The sequence below is a fragment of the Lipophrys pholis genome (assembly GCF_963383615.2).
Source record: "Lipophrys pholis genome assembly, chromosome: 8".
Taxonomy (NCBI): domain Eukaryota; kingdom Metazoa; phylum Chordata; class Actinopteri; order Blenniiformes; family Blenniidae; genus Lipophrys; species Lipophrys pholis.
Genome location: NC_137630.1, coordinates 10077418 through 10089494, shown reverse-complemented (window position 1 = coordinate 10089494; position 12077 = coordinate 10077418). Strand labels below are relative to the sequence as shown.

Genomic DNA, 12077 nt, shown 5'->3' with positions numbered 1-12077 from the left:
TTTGTAAATTTTATTATTTGGGTTTGCAGTCTGTTAAATGTGCTCATTATTGCAGTATGTGGTCTGCGTGCTCTGTATACGTCGGGTGATCACTCATCCACGTCGGGACGAGCGATCACGGCAGACTCACCACGACATCAGGAAGTATGTAAACACGGGCGGCTCATTCGAGCTCATAAATGCATGGGGGAGTATTTTATATATTTTAAAACTCCAAAACAATATTGTAACCTGCTTGTCAGTATATGCCCATGGGTCTGTTTGGCTCAGCTGTAGAGTGACTCCCTGCCACCTTTGACAAAACGATGTATAAAACATTTTTTTAATCTCATATTTACTTAGTTGAAGAGCAGGCAGTCTTTCAAAGGGTCAAATGTGATGCCTAAATACCAGTTTTTACTGCAGGGGATAAATGCCAGGTTTCCAACCTGAACTATTGGGGGTTTTTTTTCTAACAAGGAAAGATTTCTTTTTGATTTTGCTGCCAACGATGCTGCTTTACCAGCATGTTTGATCGGTGGACTGAAATAGTGAAGCTATGATGAAAATGTCTAAAACAGACAAATAAAATAGGTAAAATAGCTTGAAAAGGAAAAACTGCTGTATTGGCAAAAGAAACCAATCTGAAACAGATGAAATGGCGTAAAGGTTCCCTATATAATTTATAAAAGTTTATGGGCTGTGTTGTCTTTATTTTAAAGGGTAAACATGTTTACCAGCTCCAAATGAATCACACTTAGTGGAAATTACACAAACTAGTTAAAACCTAACCAGAAAGTCAGCTCCTTTAACTGAAACAGCATGAAGTATTTCTCCCAAAACAAACTTCAGTCCTCTCTTTTAAGAGCTGATTTAAATTTGTGATGGTGGAGTAAATGTCCGCTTTATTAGAGAGACCTGTTAATTTAAAGCCTGAGGAGCTGAAGGGAGTCGGAGCGTTATTGAAAAAAAAACTCTGAGCACCGCTGTCGTGTAAACGGGGCCAAAGTCTGCAAATGTTGCATTTAAGGTTTTGCATAAACATTTATTTAGAATATTAGGCCCTACTGCACTTCTAAAAATGTGTTTTTAGGATAATTTTACGATTTCTTGTCATAAATATAAAGGAAAGAACTGTGCTAGGACAAGGCTTCTCCCTAAACCCCATAATTTATCTTACTTATCTTCGCTCCGGTTCCTATATGTCATGTCTTATACATTTTATGATTATTGTTGCCATTCCACTTAAAGGGAATTGTCTTTTAGCAGGGATGCATTCTACATTAGAATTTTAATCAAATAGGAATTAACACATATTGCATTTGTGGTTGATAGAAAATTGTATTTCTTGTTGTGACTGTGCCTTTTTCCTCTGACAGCTGCACTGATGTCTTGTCCTCTACTTTTAGCTTCCTATCTTTCGCTTGAATCTTGAAGATTTAACAACTAATCTTTCAAGACTAAGTAAATGAGTCTGCAACTGAGTGTTTAGACTTTCAGTTATTCTACACAGATTAGTTGTTAAACAGTCTCATAATACTGAAAACAGCTGTAATCATTTAATATATATGTGGTCTTCTCGCTTTTCCACATTAGGCGCCTTGTAAAATGGATCAATTTAGGAAAGAAACGTCTTTTCTGGGTGATTTGCTTTACAAAAAATGAAATGTCGAAATGAAATGAGGAATCTACACACATTTCATTATGAGAATTTTAAATAGCCCCTAAAGGCAATAACAAGTCTTTCTTTCCACATACTATTGAAAGTACAATACATCAAGCTCATGCGGGAAGACTGAAATCACTACAGGAATCACAAAGATCCTGATGAGCAGGACTTGGGAGGTGTTACGTTAATTCAAAGATACTTTCCAGCTGTTGCTGTGAGCTTTGAAAAATACATATGAAAGATCTTCGTGAAGAAGTGTTCAGTTGAGGTTTCACAGGCCTACCTGAGTCCTGACTGGACTTGGACTCGGAGAGGCTGACCGCGGAGGCGTCTCGGGACTGGTCGATCATGCCGATGTTCACTTTGTGCTTGTAGGGATCGAGAGCTCCGAGGAGACCCAGGACACGGATTGCCTGGTGGAGACGCACGGTTAGCCATGTCTTACTGAATTATTTATTTTATTGCACAGAAGATCAAGAAGATCACAACACTGATATGGAAGAAACTAATAACAATATATAGCGCAGGGACACTTTGGCATGTGGGCAGGCAGAGATGGGATTTGAACCTGCAACCTTCTGATTGGGAGATGACCGCTCTACCAACCGAGCCACGCTACCCCAACTGTGGAAATGTGATTTAACAGAATTTAAAATTGTCATTATTTGGGGTGTTTTTGAAAAGCTACTTGGCTAATTAAGAATGAAAATACATTCTTTTGTCGCCGGTACAAGAAATATTACAAATTCAAACCAATTAGTGTTTCATCCATATGCAAAGCTGCTCAGCTGGTGTGCAAGGTCCAACCACGAGTCATGTTTTCACTTATTTTCATGTTTCATTAGCATCCAGGCTGTGTGGGGGAAAAAAACAGCCCGTCAGCACTTCGACTGGGCAAATGTGCAACCGAATTCAATCATTTGGATATGAACCTGCACAGAAATCCAGTTTGAGAAGTTCTGATTTCAGACATCATAAACAGCAGAGCTCTGAGGTATTTACTGACCAAACACCATGTCTCTCCTGGTGCTTCACATATGCTAACAGACATGAGAAACGACTGGGACAACCACTGTTTCCATCACAACTGAAGGTGGAAACATAAGTGCTGTATAATCATAGAAAATGTGCAGAGCTTCACACTGCACGTATTGATGCAAATGCAATTCACTGGTCAAGATCAATTCTTCTAAACATCCTTTGATCTGTTCAGGCCCTGTTGACAGTTGGGAGTTTGTGGCCTCATGAGTCACTGTGATCGCCTCTGCATACCTCTCTCCTGATGCCCTGGTTCTGTTCAGTCTTCAGGAAGTTGAGCAGCACCTCCAGAAGAGAGGGATACTTGCGGTAGGGCTCCACCACGTAGCCTGTGCTTGCAACCTGCTGGCCCAGAGTCCACAGCGCCACCTGGTGGAAAGTCAGACACGTACATTCTCAGAGGGTGCCAATGAAAGGAAAAACATTAAATATGATGCACCTTTAGCGTCCCGCTCAGCTGTTTGGCAGAGAAACTTTTGAGTGACTATTCTTAATTAGAATCGACCCGATTAAACCAACTGATGTTGGCAGCAAAGAAACAAGGTTTTTGATGTGTTTTCTCACTACAGCTGTTAAAGTAGCTGTTTGAAGACACTTAACACAAAAGGAAGTCTCATTCGATGAAACTCGAAGGAGAAATTGCATTTGTATTTCTGCAAATCTTGCTCCATGTATGTAAAAAATACATTTTCATATCATTGTTTCGCATTGTGCTGATGAAGCGGATAATAACAGATTAAGAGAGCATGTTAGAATCTGTATCAGCTGGATGATGAGGTGTAGAAAAAGGACTTTTTTTACTCGTCACAAACCTGCCGCTTGGCCAGTGAGGACGAGTCCTGCAGCATGTCCATGATGATTGGGAAAAGCTCATCCATCCACTTCCTCATCTCCAGGCCGCTCACCTGACGAGGCAAGCACAGAAAAGAAATCCAGTGATCTCATATCTCACATAGTTCATGTCACTGCAGTCCTCCAGGGCCGGCGAGTTACATGTTTTAGTCGGCTCCCTGCTTCAGCACACCTGAGGCCACATTCCCACACACCCAGGTTTTTACAAAAAATGGATATGTCCCCCTTCAGGTTTACAAAAAAATCTTAATCTACACCAACCCGCATATGCGTGGTTCAGAGCTACTATGAGCATGTCAAACCTGTAGGGGGCAGTGTAACAAGAAGCATGAAGCCATGATAGCCAATTAGAGTCCTGGAAAATACACCTCACAAATGTAATTTTGTTGTTTTTTTTCATCGCGGGGTTCGTTTGCTTGGACAGATAAAGAAGCAGAGCTCCTTCTAAATGTGATGGCAGAAAATAACAGAAGATGCAAAAACAAGCAGTGCTTTCATTGGATCCATTATCATCACAGCAAACTAAACATGGGTCGCACACAGATGACGCCTCTGTCGCATATTGTGACGTAAATCTCTACCTCCCCTCTTTAAATGCAAAAGGACACAGACTTTTTCTAAATCTCGACTGTGGTCGGAGATTTCAGAAATCATCGTTTGTGGTGACTCGTAGCTTGGTTTATGTGTAAATGCAAGGCCCAAACGCAGAGAAATATCAAAGTTTTTGGAAATACCCAGGAGCGTGTAAATGTGGTCTGAGACCTAAAAGAGGAGTGAAACCATGAAACCACAAGAAATAACTTTATTCTAAACTATGAGTGACCCTATTCAGTCTGATGTTTCTTCATTCACTCGTTTCTTCTTTGTTAGTTGATTCTCCAACACTTCCTGTCCCGTCCTGACCTTGTTCCCTGCAACATGTGGCACTGTAACTCTGTAACAGCCTTCCTGACGCCTCAGTCTGGGCCACTCGGCTACCTAGTCAGGGTGAAGCAAAGCAAACATCCCTGGGTAATGCTCAACCATACAATCTGCATTTCAAGAAGAAAAAAAAGGAAAGATCAGCTCATTCACAGAGATTTTTTAGGATAGTGATCATACGCATGATGTAGTCGATTTTAAGCATATTAATTTGGTTTTAATAAGCAGCACATGTCCAATGAAGACAAACGCTTACTCACTTGAGCCAGCTCGCCAATGGTTGCGAGGACACTAATCACCACTCCAGGGTTGGGGTCTGGATCTTTCAGCTTGAGAATGAGAGCCTGCAAGAGTCAAAGTCACAGAGCAAAAACAATAAAAACAATGGCTTCACTTGTTCCGTATGTGCAATGTATGATCATCATGCGGCTCATTCATGAGATATACCTTGAGAATGGGCTCCATGTAAGGCCGGATGAGGCGGGGGGCGTTGGAGACCAGGTGGCCCAGCATGCGGGCGCTTTGCTCTTTGTTCCTACCGACTCCGCTGTGCTCCAACTCAGTTAAAATCTGCAAAACAAACACAGATCACAATGCAAATGTTTTCTGTCAGGGATTAATCTAAAGTTACCACAAGGTGAAAATAATGGGAGAAAGGGTTTAAAAACTTTCAGCTTTTCCCTTTGTAAAATAACGTGGCCTTTGCTGCCCCCTAGAGGCAACGAGATAAAACTGCAGACAGCAGTTGCTCTTTCTAATCAAATACAGTGGATTGAACAAACAAGTGCCAAGATGCATCAAATGAGCTGGTTTCAATCAATTCTAAAAAGGTGAAAAGAGAAATATAACTGACAGGCTGCTATATCCTTTCAACCTTTACACTCAACCTTCCCGTTACAAAATCTACTTAGCCCACATCCATCACACTAAATCAACTCAATCTGCATCCCAGCAGGCCATCTGCTCTGCCTCTCCTACCTGGATGAGCATCTTGCGGAGGAAGGGCATGACAAAGGCGGGATTCATGCTGCTGAGGCGTCCAATAGTGCAGATGGCCAGCTCCCTGATTTCAAACACCTCGTCGTTCAGGGCGACGAACAGCGCCTGCAGGTTCTCGGCCTGGGCGAGGTGGGCATCGAAGCGCTCATCCAGAGACGCCAACACACAGTATCGAATGTCTGGATCTTGGAGGAAATACAGAGTCACACATTTAGATGGTTTCTTTTATATACTGCCTTCTTTATTATTGCTCATATTGTAATAAATGCACCAACAATGATCAATAATAGTGTGCAGTATTGTCATTAAGTATAATTTGTAATATGAGGCAATTCTATGACAGACGTCAAATGCTAATTTCACCAAAAAAAAAAAAACGTATGGTTTCTATAGTAACAGGTAAATTTTCCAGGTGTCTGACACCCAAACACTTCATCTGAGTAGGAGAAATTACTTTTTTGTAATGTTTTCTGATTCTAATAACAGGATAAATCAAACCTTAAAAAACTACTACAATGATTTTATTTGAAGGGGCAAAATACAAATTTGTTGATCTATTTCACGCAGGGTATTGGGTGTCACGGGGTAATTGACAGGTGATCTATATGTGGGGGAACTTTTCTTTGTTAGAATGCTGAAGTGAGGTACACGTCTGGATGCAAGGAAAGAGGAGCGCATGTCTAATATAAAATGCAAGTTTAGAATATTGTTTATATATAATGAATATTGTGTCAATGACATAATCCTGGGGTACCATCTCAGGCTTAAAGCCTCAGCTTGGCCTCTACAATGTCATTCTATTGCCTTTCCACAGAGAGAACAACTCATCGTCACAACCTTTCCACAAAACTCCCTTTTCTCTTCCCAGCGTTCTGTTACCTGGATCAGTGATGCCGACGACCAGCAGCTTGCTGAGCACGTCTGCAACCACCTGCACGGCGGTCTGGCTGACCACGTGGCCGCTGATCAGGTGGATGGAGGGAGTGAGGAGGCGCGAGCAGGTGCGAGCCGCCTCCATCCGGATCTCCTTGTGCTCGCTGTTGAGGAAGTGGTCCGCACAGTGGCGCACAAACTGGGTGAGGGAGTGTCCTGGCGAAAGAGAACGAGTCAGACAAAGGCAATCAGCACTGATGTCAAGGTGACTTCATCAGTTTTTGGGTGCATGGACAACACCACTGAAGTTAACAATGCTTAGATTGAGACCACATTATTAGCTTGGGGGCTCTTCTTCATCCAGAAATGATCCTTAGGCAGTTTGATATCTCAGTGGTTAGAGTTCCTAATGTGAATACACTTCAAAGTCAGGTGGCATGTGGGAAAATGTGGTAAGAATATACCATGATGCATAGCAATACTCTCAATATACTTTCAATTTTTGTCTTCTTTCAAAGCAGCCTAGAAATACTGTTTGTTTTTGGTTTTTTTCAGACAAAGTGGCATGTAAGACTGTTCTATTCAGTGAAAATCTATCCACAGTATTTGCTCATTGTCTCGTAATTTAGCTGAATTTATCAGACAGCAATACCTGTCTCATAATGAGCCGCCATACTCTGATTAGCTTGTCAGCCCTCATGTTGCAAGGTAAACAGACACTAATGAATGGAATTTTACCATCATACCGGTGTTTTTTTGTTTGTTTTTTTAACCTAAAATGTAAGTCACATTTTCCAACCTGATTCTTTTTATTATTTTATCATTCTCAAGACGTTTCAGCATAACGGAATTACTTGCATAGCCTTAGGTTACTGTATGCAGCATAAAGATGGAAAATATGCAGCTTTGTTTTGGTTTTTTTGCTGCTGTTGGGGTTTTTTTTTTTTCATAGAATTGAGATTTGATGTAGAATACTCCTTTTCAGTTGACCAAACAAGCAAACATTCTCTAAAAACGGCTACAAAAGCTAAAAATGTAATATAATATATCTAAATTGGAGCACCGACCTTCATGAATGCAACTTGCAAATGATTTTTTTCTTCATTCAAGATGAAGCTTTGCGGCTCCAGACAAGTCTTATTTCTTGGAAAATCGTGAAAACGGCTTTTGTGGTCATAAAGGGTGCAGACTGCTGTTTTACACCAACGCGAGTCATAACAAAAATGCAGAATTTCCCTGTTTTTACCTTCGAATTCAAAGCTTCCCAGCGTACGCAGGGCCAGGGTGATGCTGCCCACGTCGCTGGCCTCAGGAATGTTGGTGAGGCTTGGCGAGGCCAGCTGGTGGGCCAGGCCTTTGGGCATGCCGGGGTGACGCAGCGGCTTGTGCATCAGCACCAAGGAAAGCATTTTCAATAAGCCGTCCTGGATGTCCTTCTTCAGCTGGGGGATTTGACGACTCAGGTCGTAGAGCACCGCCGTCAGTGCAGGACTTTGGGGGGGAAAAAACCCACCAAATATTGATTATTTTTAACTTCAAACCCAAAGAAATGATTGAAAAGTGGATTAATTGTAGTTATGAAATGATGTCCAACCTGAGGCCTACAGCCAACATGGGCTCCAGCAGCTCCTTGATGTCGGGCTGGATGCTGGGGCCCATGGCTCTGGAGAGCATGCTGATACAGGTGAACACTGTGGCGTCCACCTGCATGGTCTTCTGCCTCCTGCACACACCAGAGAACAAAGACCACATCAGAACATTGAACCTCTCATCATCAAGCATCCCGGCATTCACAAGAAATCAGTTCAAAATATGACAACTGATAAATAAACTACTCAGAAAATCTATCACTGACTTGTGTGCAAAGTCTTTGGGTGGCAGAGCGGCCTTGATGATCTCCAGGATCTTGGAGAGGTACGGTTGGATTTCTGCTCGGACGGCCACAACCAGCAGCCCCAGGGCCTGGAAGGCCGCCGTCCTCTCCTTCTCCTTCTTCAGACAGGCCAGCAGGTATCCCATGGTGTCTGACAGGTACTGGTCTGCACAGAGGATCCGACAACAGCAACACGGGTGATTTAACACAGATCCACGGTTGCCACATCTTCTGATCAAGGTCTTTCAGTTTCTTCCAAAGACAAGTTGAAAAACAAGATTGAAAAAATAGACAAATCTCACCTGTGAATGTGTTTGGCTGGAAGGCAGCCAGCCGCGGGAGCAGGTTGAGGATGGTCATCTGGATCAGAGGGTTTTTACTAGTCCTGTACTTCAGGACCCACCGACACACCTGAACAGAGCACAAGACATTTTCATTCCTAGTAAAACCAGCCATGTTTGAAATGTCTACACAAGCCCTCTGGACTCATCACATCACACGTAAAGTCTTAACAATTAACGTGAAGGGCGGCGATGCCTTCATTGAGTTTACAAACAATGATCACCGCGGCTCTACATGCACACACAGGTTCACTGTCATCCAGTACGATTACACCAAGAATTAGTTCACCTGACTAAGAAAAAACAATCAATGAAAGCACAAACATTAGGAAATAAGAAAATCTCACAACCTTATACAATAAAGTATTTAAAATAAAAACAATACAAAGGAAATTGTTTTGCTCTGAGTGTTGGGATCACTGCTCTAAATTACTCTATGTAGTTAAACACTCCAAAAACAGAACTGTTTGAGTACATTTTTCATGAGGAAAGACCTAAAAGTTGTAAAAGAATTGCAGCGTTAAGGTCAGCACCGCATTAATAATATACGGTTTAAATAACAATAGAATCCAATTGGTTTTGTCTGAAGGAACCCACCTGGTCAAATCGCTCCTCCATCAGCTCCCGGCAGTACCGACTCTCCACCAGTGAACTCTTGGCCGGCACCGGCGTGGCCCCGAAGCTGAGGAAGCCTTGAGGCGTGCTGTAGCCCAGCAGGCCCAGGAGAGCGTTGGACTGCTGCGGCTGCACCGACTGGAAGCTGGTGAAGGGCGTGATGTGCCGTGGCTTGGTTCCAAATCCCATCAGCTCCTTGCAGTACTTGTCGTGGACCAGCTGCTGCTGCGTGATCTCCTCCATCTCCTCGCGCATACGCTGGTCAGACATACTGATGGTGAGCGGGGCGGTTCAATTCTCAGTGCGAGGACGTGCAGGAAACCCAGACTCACCTCTCCCTCCATGCTGCTGATGCGCACCAGCTCGTTCAGGATCAGAAGAGCGCCGTGGACCCTGTCGTCACGATTCATCCCTTTTTCTTTCGCCAAAGTCTCATCAAAGCCTTTCTCTGCCTCCTCAAACGTTTGCTATGACGAAAAATAAAATACTTTCCACAACGGTCCTTCAGTAACCACTCAAACTGAGAGAAGATGCGTCTTTCATCATGAGTTTCACCTTGTACCACTGAGGTTTCTGCATTTCTTTAGTCTCCCTCTGCGTGGTGAGGATGAGGCAGGCTCGCAGGGCGGACACGGCGCCTTCTCGAATGGCCTGCTTGGGATCCCACACTGCGTAGAAGATGTTATCAAAGAAGGGCTGCACTTGTTGGAAGAAGAAGGTGGGCGCGCTCACCGCCAGCTCCCTCAATACCAACACCTGGAACAACACAGGGAAAGGAACATCAATACTAAACATACAGCCAGCGTTTCAATGTAAAGAAGAACAAACAGTCTTAGAAGTGATGGCGCGACCTCACGGAATCCTGATCTGAACAAAAAACAAGTGTTTTTGATGCGTTTCAGTGAAGTGACAGAAGAATTTGAACCACAATGCACCAACAGAAGTTCTGATGTAGCTTCAAAAACCCACAAAATACTGATTTAGCAACTACTAATTTACTATGTAATTCATCTTGAGTAATGAGAATACTGAAGCATATCTTTTGAAGTCACGCTTAAAGCTTGCTTCACCCCACAACAGTGTAAAACTTTTGCACTGTAGTGAACATAGAAGGCACTGTGGCTGCAGCTATTTTGGGTTTATGATGAGTTTATTAATCTGAAACCTCTTAAATGTGCTTGACAGTCAATGAAGTCAGAATATTAATCCACATCAGCACAAGCATCAAAGTTAAAGCCACTCAGACTGCAGCAGTAACCTGGTCCAGACATTTGAACCTTGAATAAAAATTTTGAAGCAGTTTTTAAGACACTACCTGGACCAGGGGTTAAACACAGTTCAGTTCAGGGGCCTCATTTCTTAGCAGTAGTGGACACATCAAAACACTGTAAAGCTGAGACATCACTGATGCTGCCACGGAACATAGCTACCTCGACCAAACTCGTCTCAAAGCCATGCTGTCAGTGTGAGTTGGTAAAAACATCAATAATGCAACAGCTATAGAAGTTGGTTTTTTTTTAAACTTCACTGTATTTTGTATCAGAAGGTTTCATTAAAATTGGCTTCATGTTGAGAATGTAGTAATTTTCAGTAGTAATTGTTTGGTTTTGTGAAAATGACATATTCCTCAAATACACTCTGCACCACAGCAAATAAAACGTTGAACTTTAAAGGTGATTATGGCACTATTTTGCCGGTCTGGCAATGTGCTCTACACCATCGTGCAGCATAACCATCCAGGCTGCCCTCATCATTAGCACATATCAACACCACCCAGAAGTGACTGTATTTGTACAACAAACACCACAAACCCAGTGACTTACGGCAGCATGGCGTCTCCCTTCATTCCGGTCTGCTCCCAGCCACTCCAGGGCCCTCTTCACCTCAAACTCCACATACTCGGCAGTGAAGGTGTCCCCGGCCATAGACAGGTGGCCCATGGCTTTGGAAGCCATCTCCATCACCACAGAGTCGCTGGAAGGGAGCAGGTTGCGGAGGTAGTTGGCGAATCGGCTGATCCTGGTGGCATTGCCTCCCTCGACTCCGATCAGACTCACTGGAAGAAAAATGTCACAAAATGCTCACCACATACTATCCCCAAAACTAAATCTAATGTGAAATGCATAAAGGACAAAATCTGTATCTTACCTATGGCAAGAATCCCTCCCTTCTTCTCATTCACATCAGAGCTGGATACCAGCTCAAAAATGTGGTGGTTCAGTTCATCGTAGAATGTAGTGGCTTCATCTTGGCTCAACTGGACGGGACAAAAACAAATCAAGTGAAAGGAAACATTTATCACAGAGTGCATGAGTTAAAATTCACTACTGAACTCATTCATGGATTGTGGATACAGTGTAATCAGCTCTTATAGGCAGCATATATAGTTTACAGTGAAGATGTCATCATTAAAACAGGTGTCAATCCATAGATTTTGGAGGATGCTTGTGGCTCATCTTTTCTAAATTTGCCCAGACTTTGCAGACACTACCCAGTGTCCGGGATACATGTGTGTGGCTGCTGTCACCTCTCTGAGCTCTGTGGTCACATAGTGCTGCAGCTCTTTAGCAGATTTGGCTCTGGTGTCTTCATTTCGACTCTTCAGCCCGCTGACAAACTGCTGCAGCACAGTGGCTGTGCCCGACATCACCACCATCTTCGCGGGATTATCTGCAGGGAAAGACACAATCCACAACACATCGAGCAGCATCTGCAGATTAGATGACAGATCTGGACGATATTGTTGTTGTTAGCTGACATGAGCTAACTAGCATGTCTGGTTAAGAAGTTCGAGCACGAAATACCAAAACAGACACAATGCTCAAATCTACAACACCACTATTACTTACAATACTAGTGAAAAAAAACAAACAAAAAAAAACAATACAAGAACCCTCTTTGCCCGGATCTAATTCAG

The 12077-nt window shown here is 43.0% G+C and overlaps 1 protein-coding gene across 1 annotated transcript in view; it reads right to left on the bottom strand.

Moving 5' to 3' along the window:
* mtor (mechanistic target of rapamycin kinase) overlaps positions 1-12077 on the bottom strand; it is a 95565-nt gene that overhangs the window by 83223 nt on the left and 265 nt on the right. Inside the window, exons 2-18 of the mRNA XM_080469388.1 lie at positions 11688-11830; positions 11309-11417; positions 10984-11216; positions 9716-9916; positions 9493-9627; positions 9143-9418; positions 8507-8615; positions 8187-8370; positions 7926-8054; positions 7578-7822; positions 6338-6547; positions 5438-5643; positions 4907-5029; positions 4720-4803; positions 3499-3591; positions 2921-3055; positions 1932-2061 (exon numbers count right to left, since the gene is read on the bottom strand). Coding sequence (XP_080325514.1) covers positions 1932-2061; positions 2921-3055; positions 3499-3591; positions 4720-4803; positions 4907-5029; positions 5438-5643; positions 6338-6547; positions 7578-7822; positions 7926-8054; positions 8187-8370; positions 8507-8615; positions 9143-9418; positions 9493-9627; positions 9716-9916; positions 10984-11216; positions 11309-11417; positions 11688-11816 — 2731 coding nt within the window. The 5' untranslated portion in view covers positions 11817-11830. The remainder of the gene's footprint in view (positions 1-1931; positions 2062-2920; positions 3056-3498; positions 3592-4719; positions 4804-4906; positions 5030-5437; positions 5644-6337; positions 6548-7577; positions 7823-7925; positions 8055-8186; positions 8371-8506; positions 8616-9142; positions 9419-9492; positions 9628-9715; positions 9917-10983; positions 11217-11308; positions 11418-11687; positions 11831-12077) is intronic.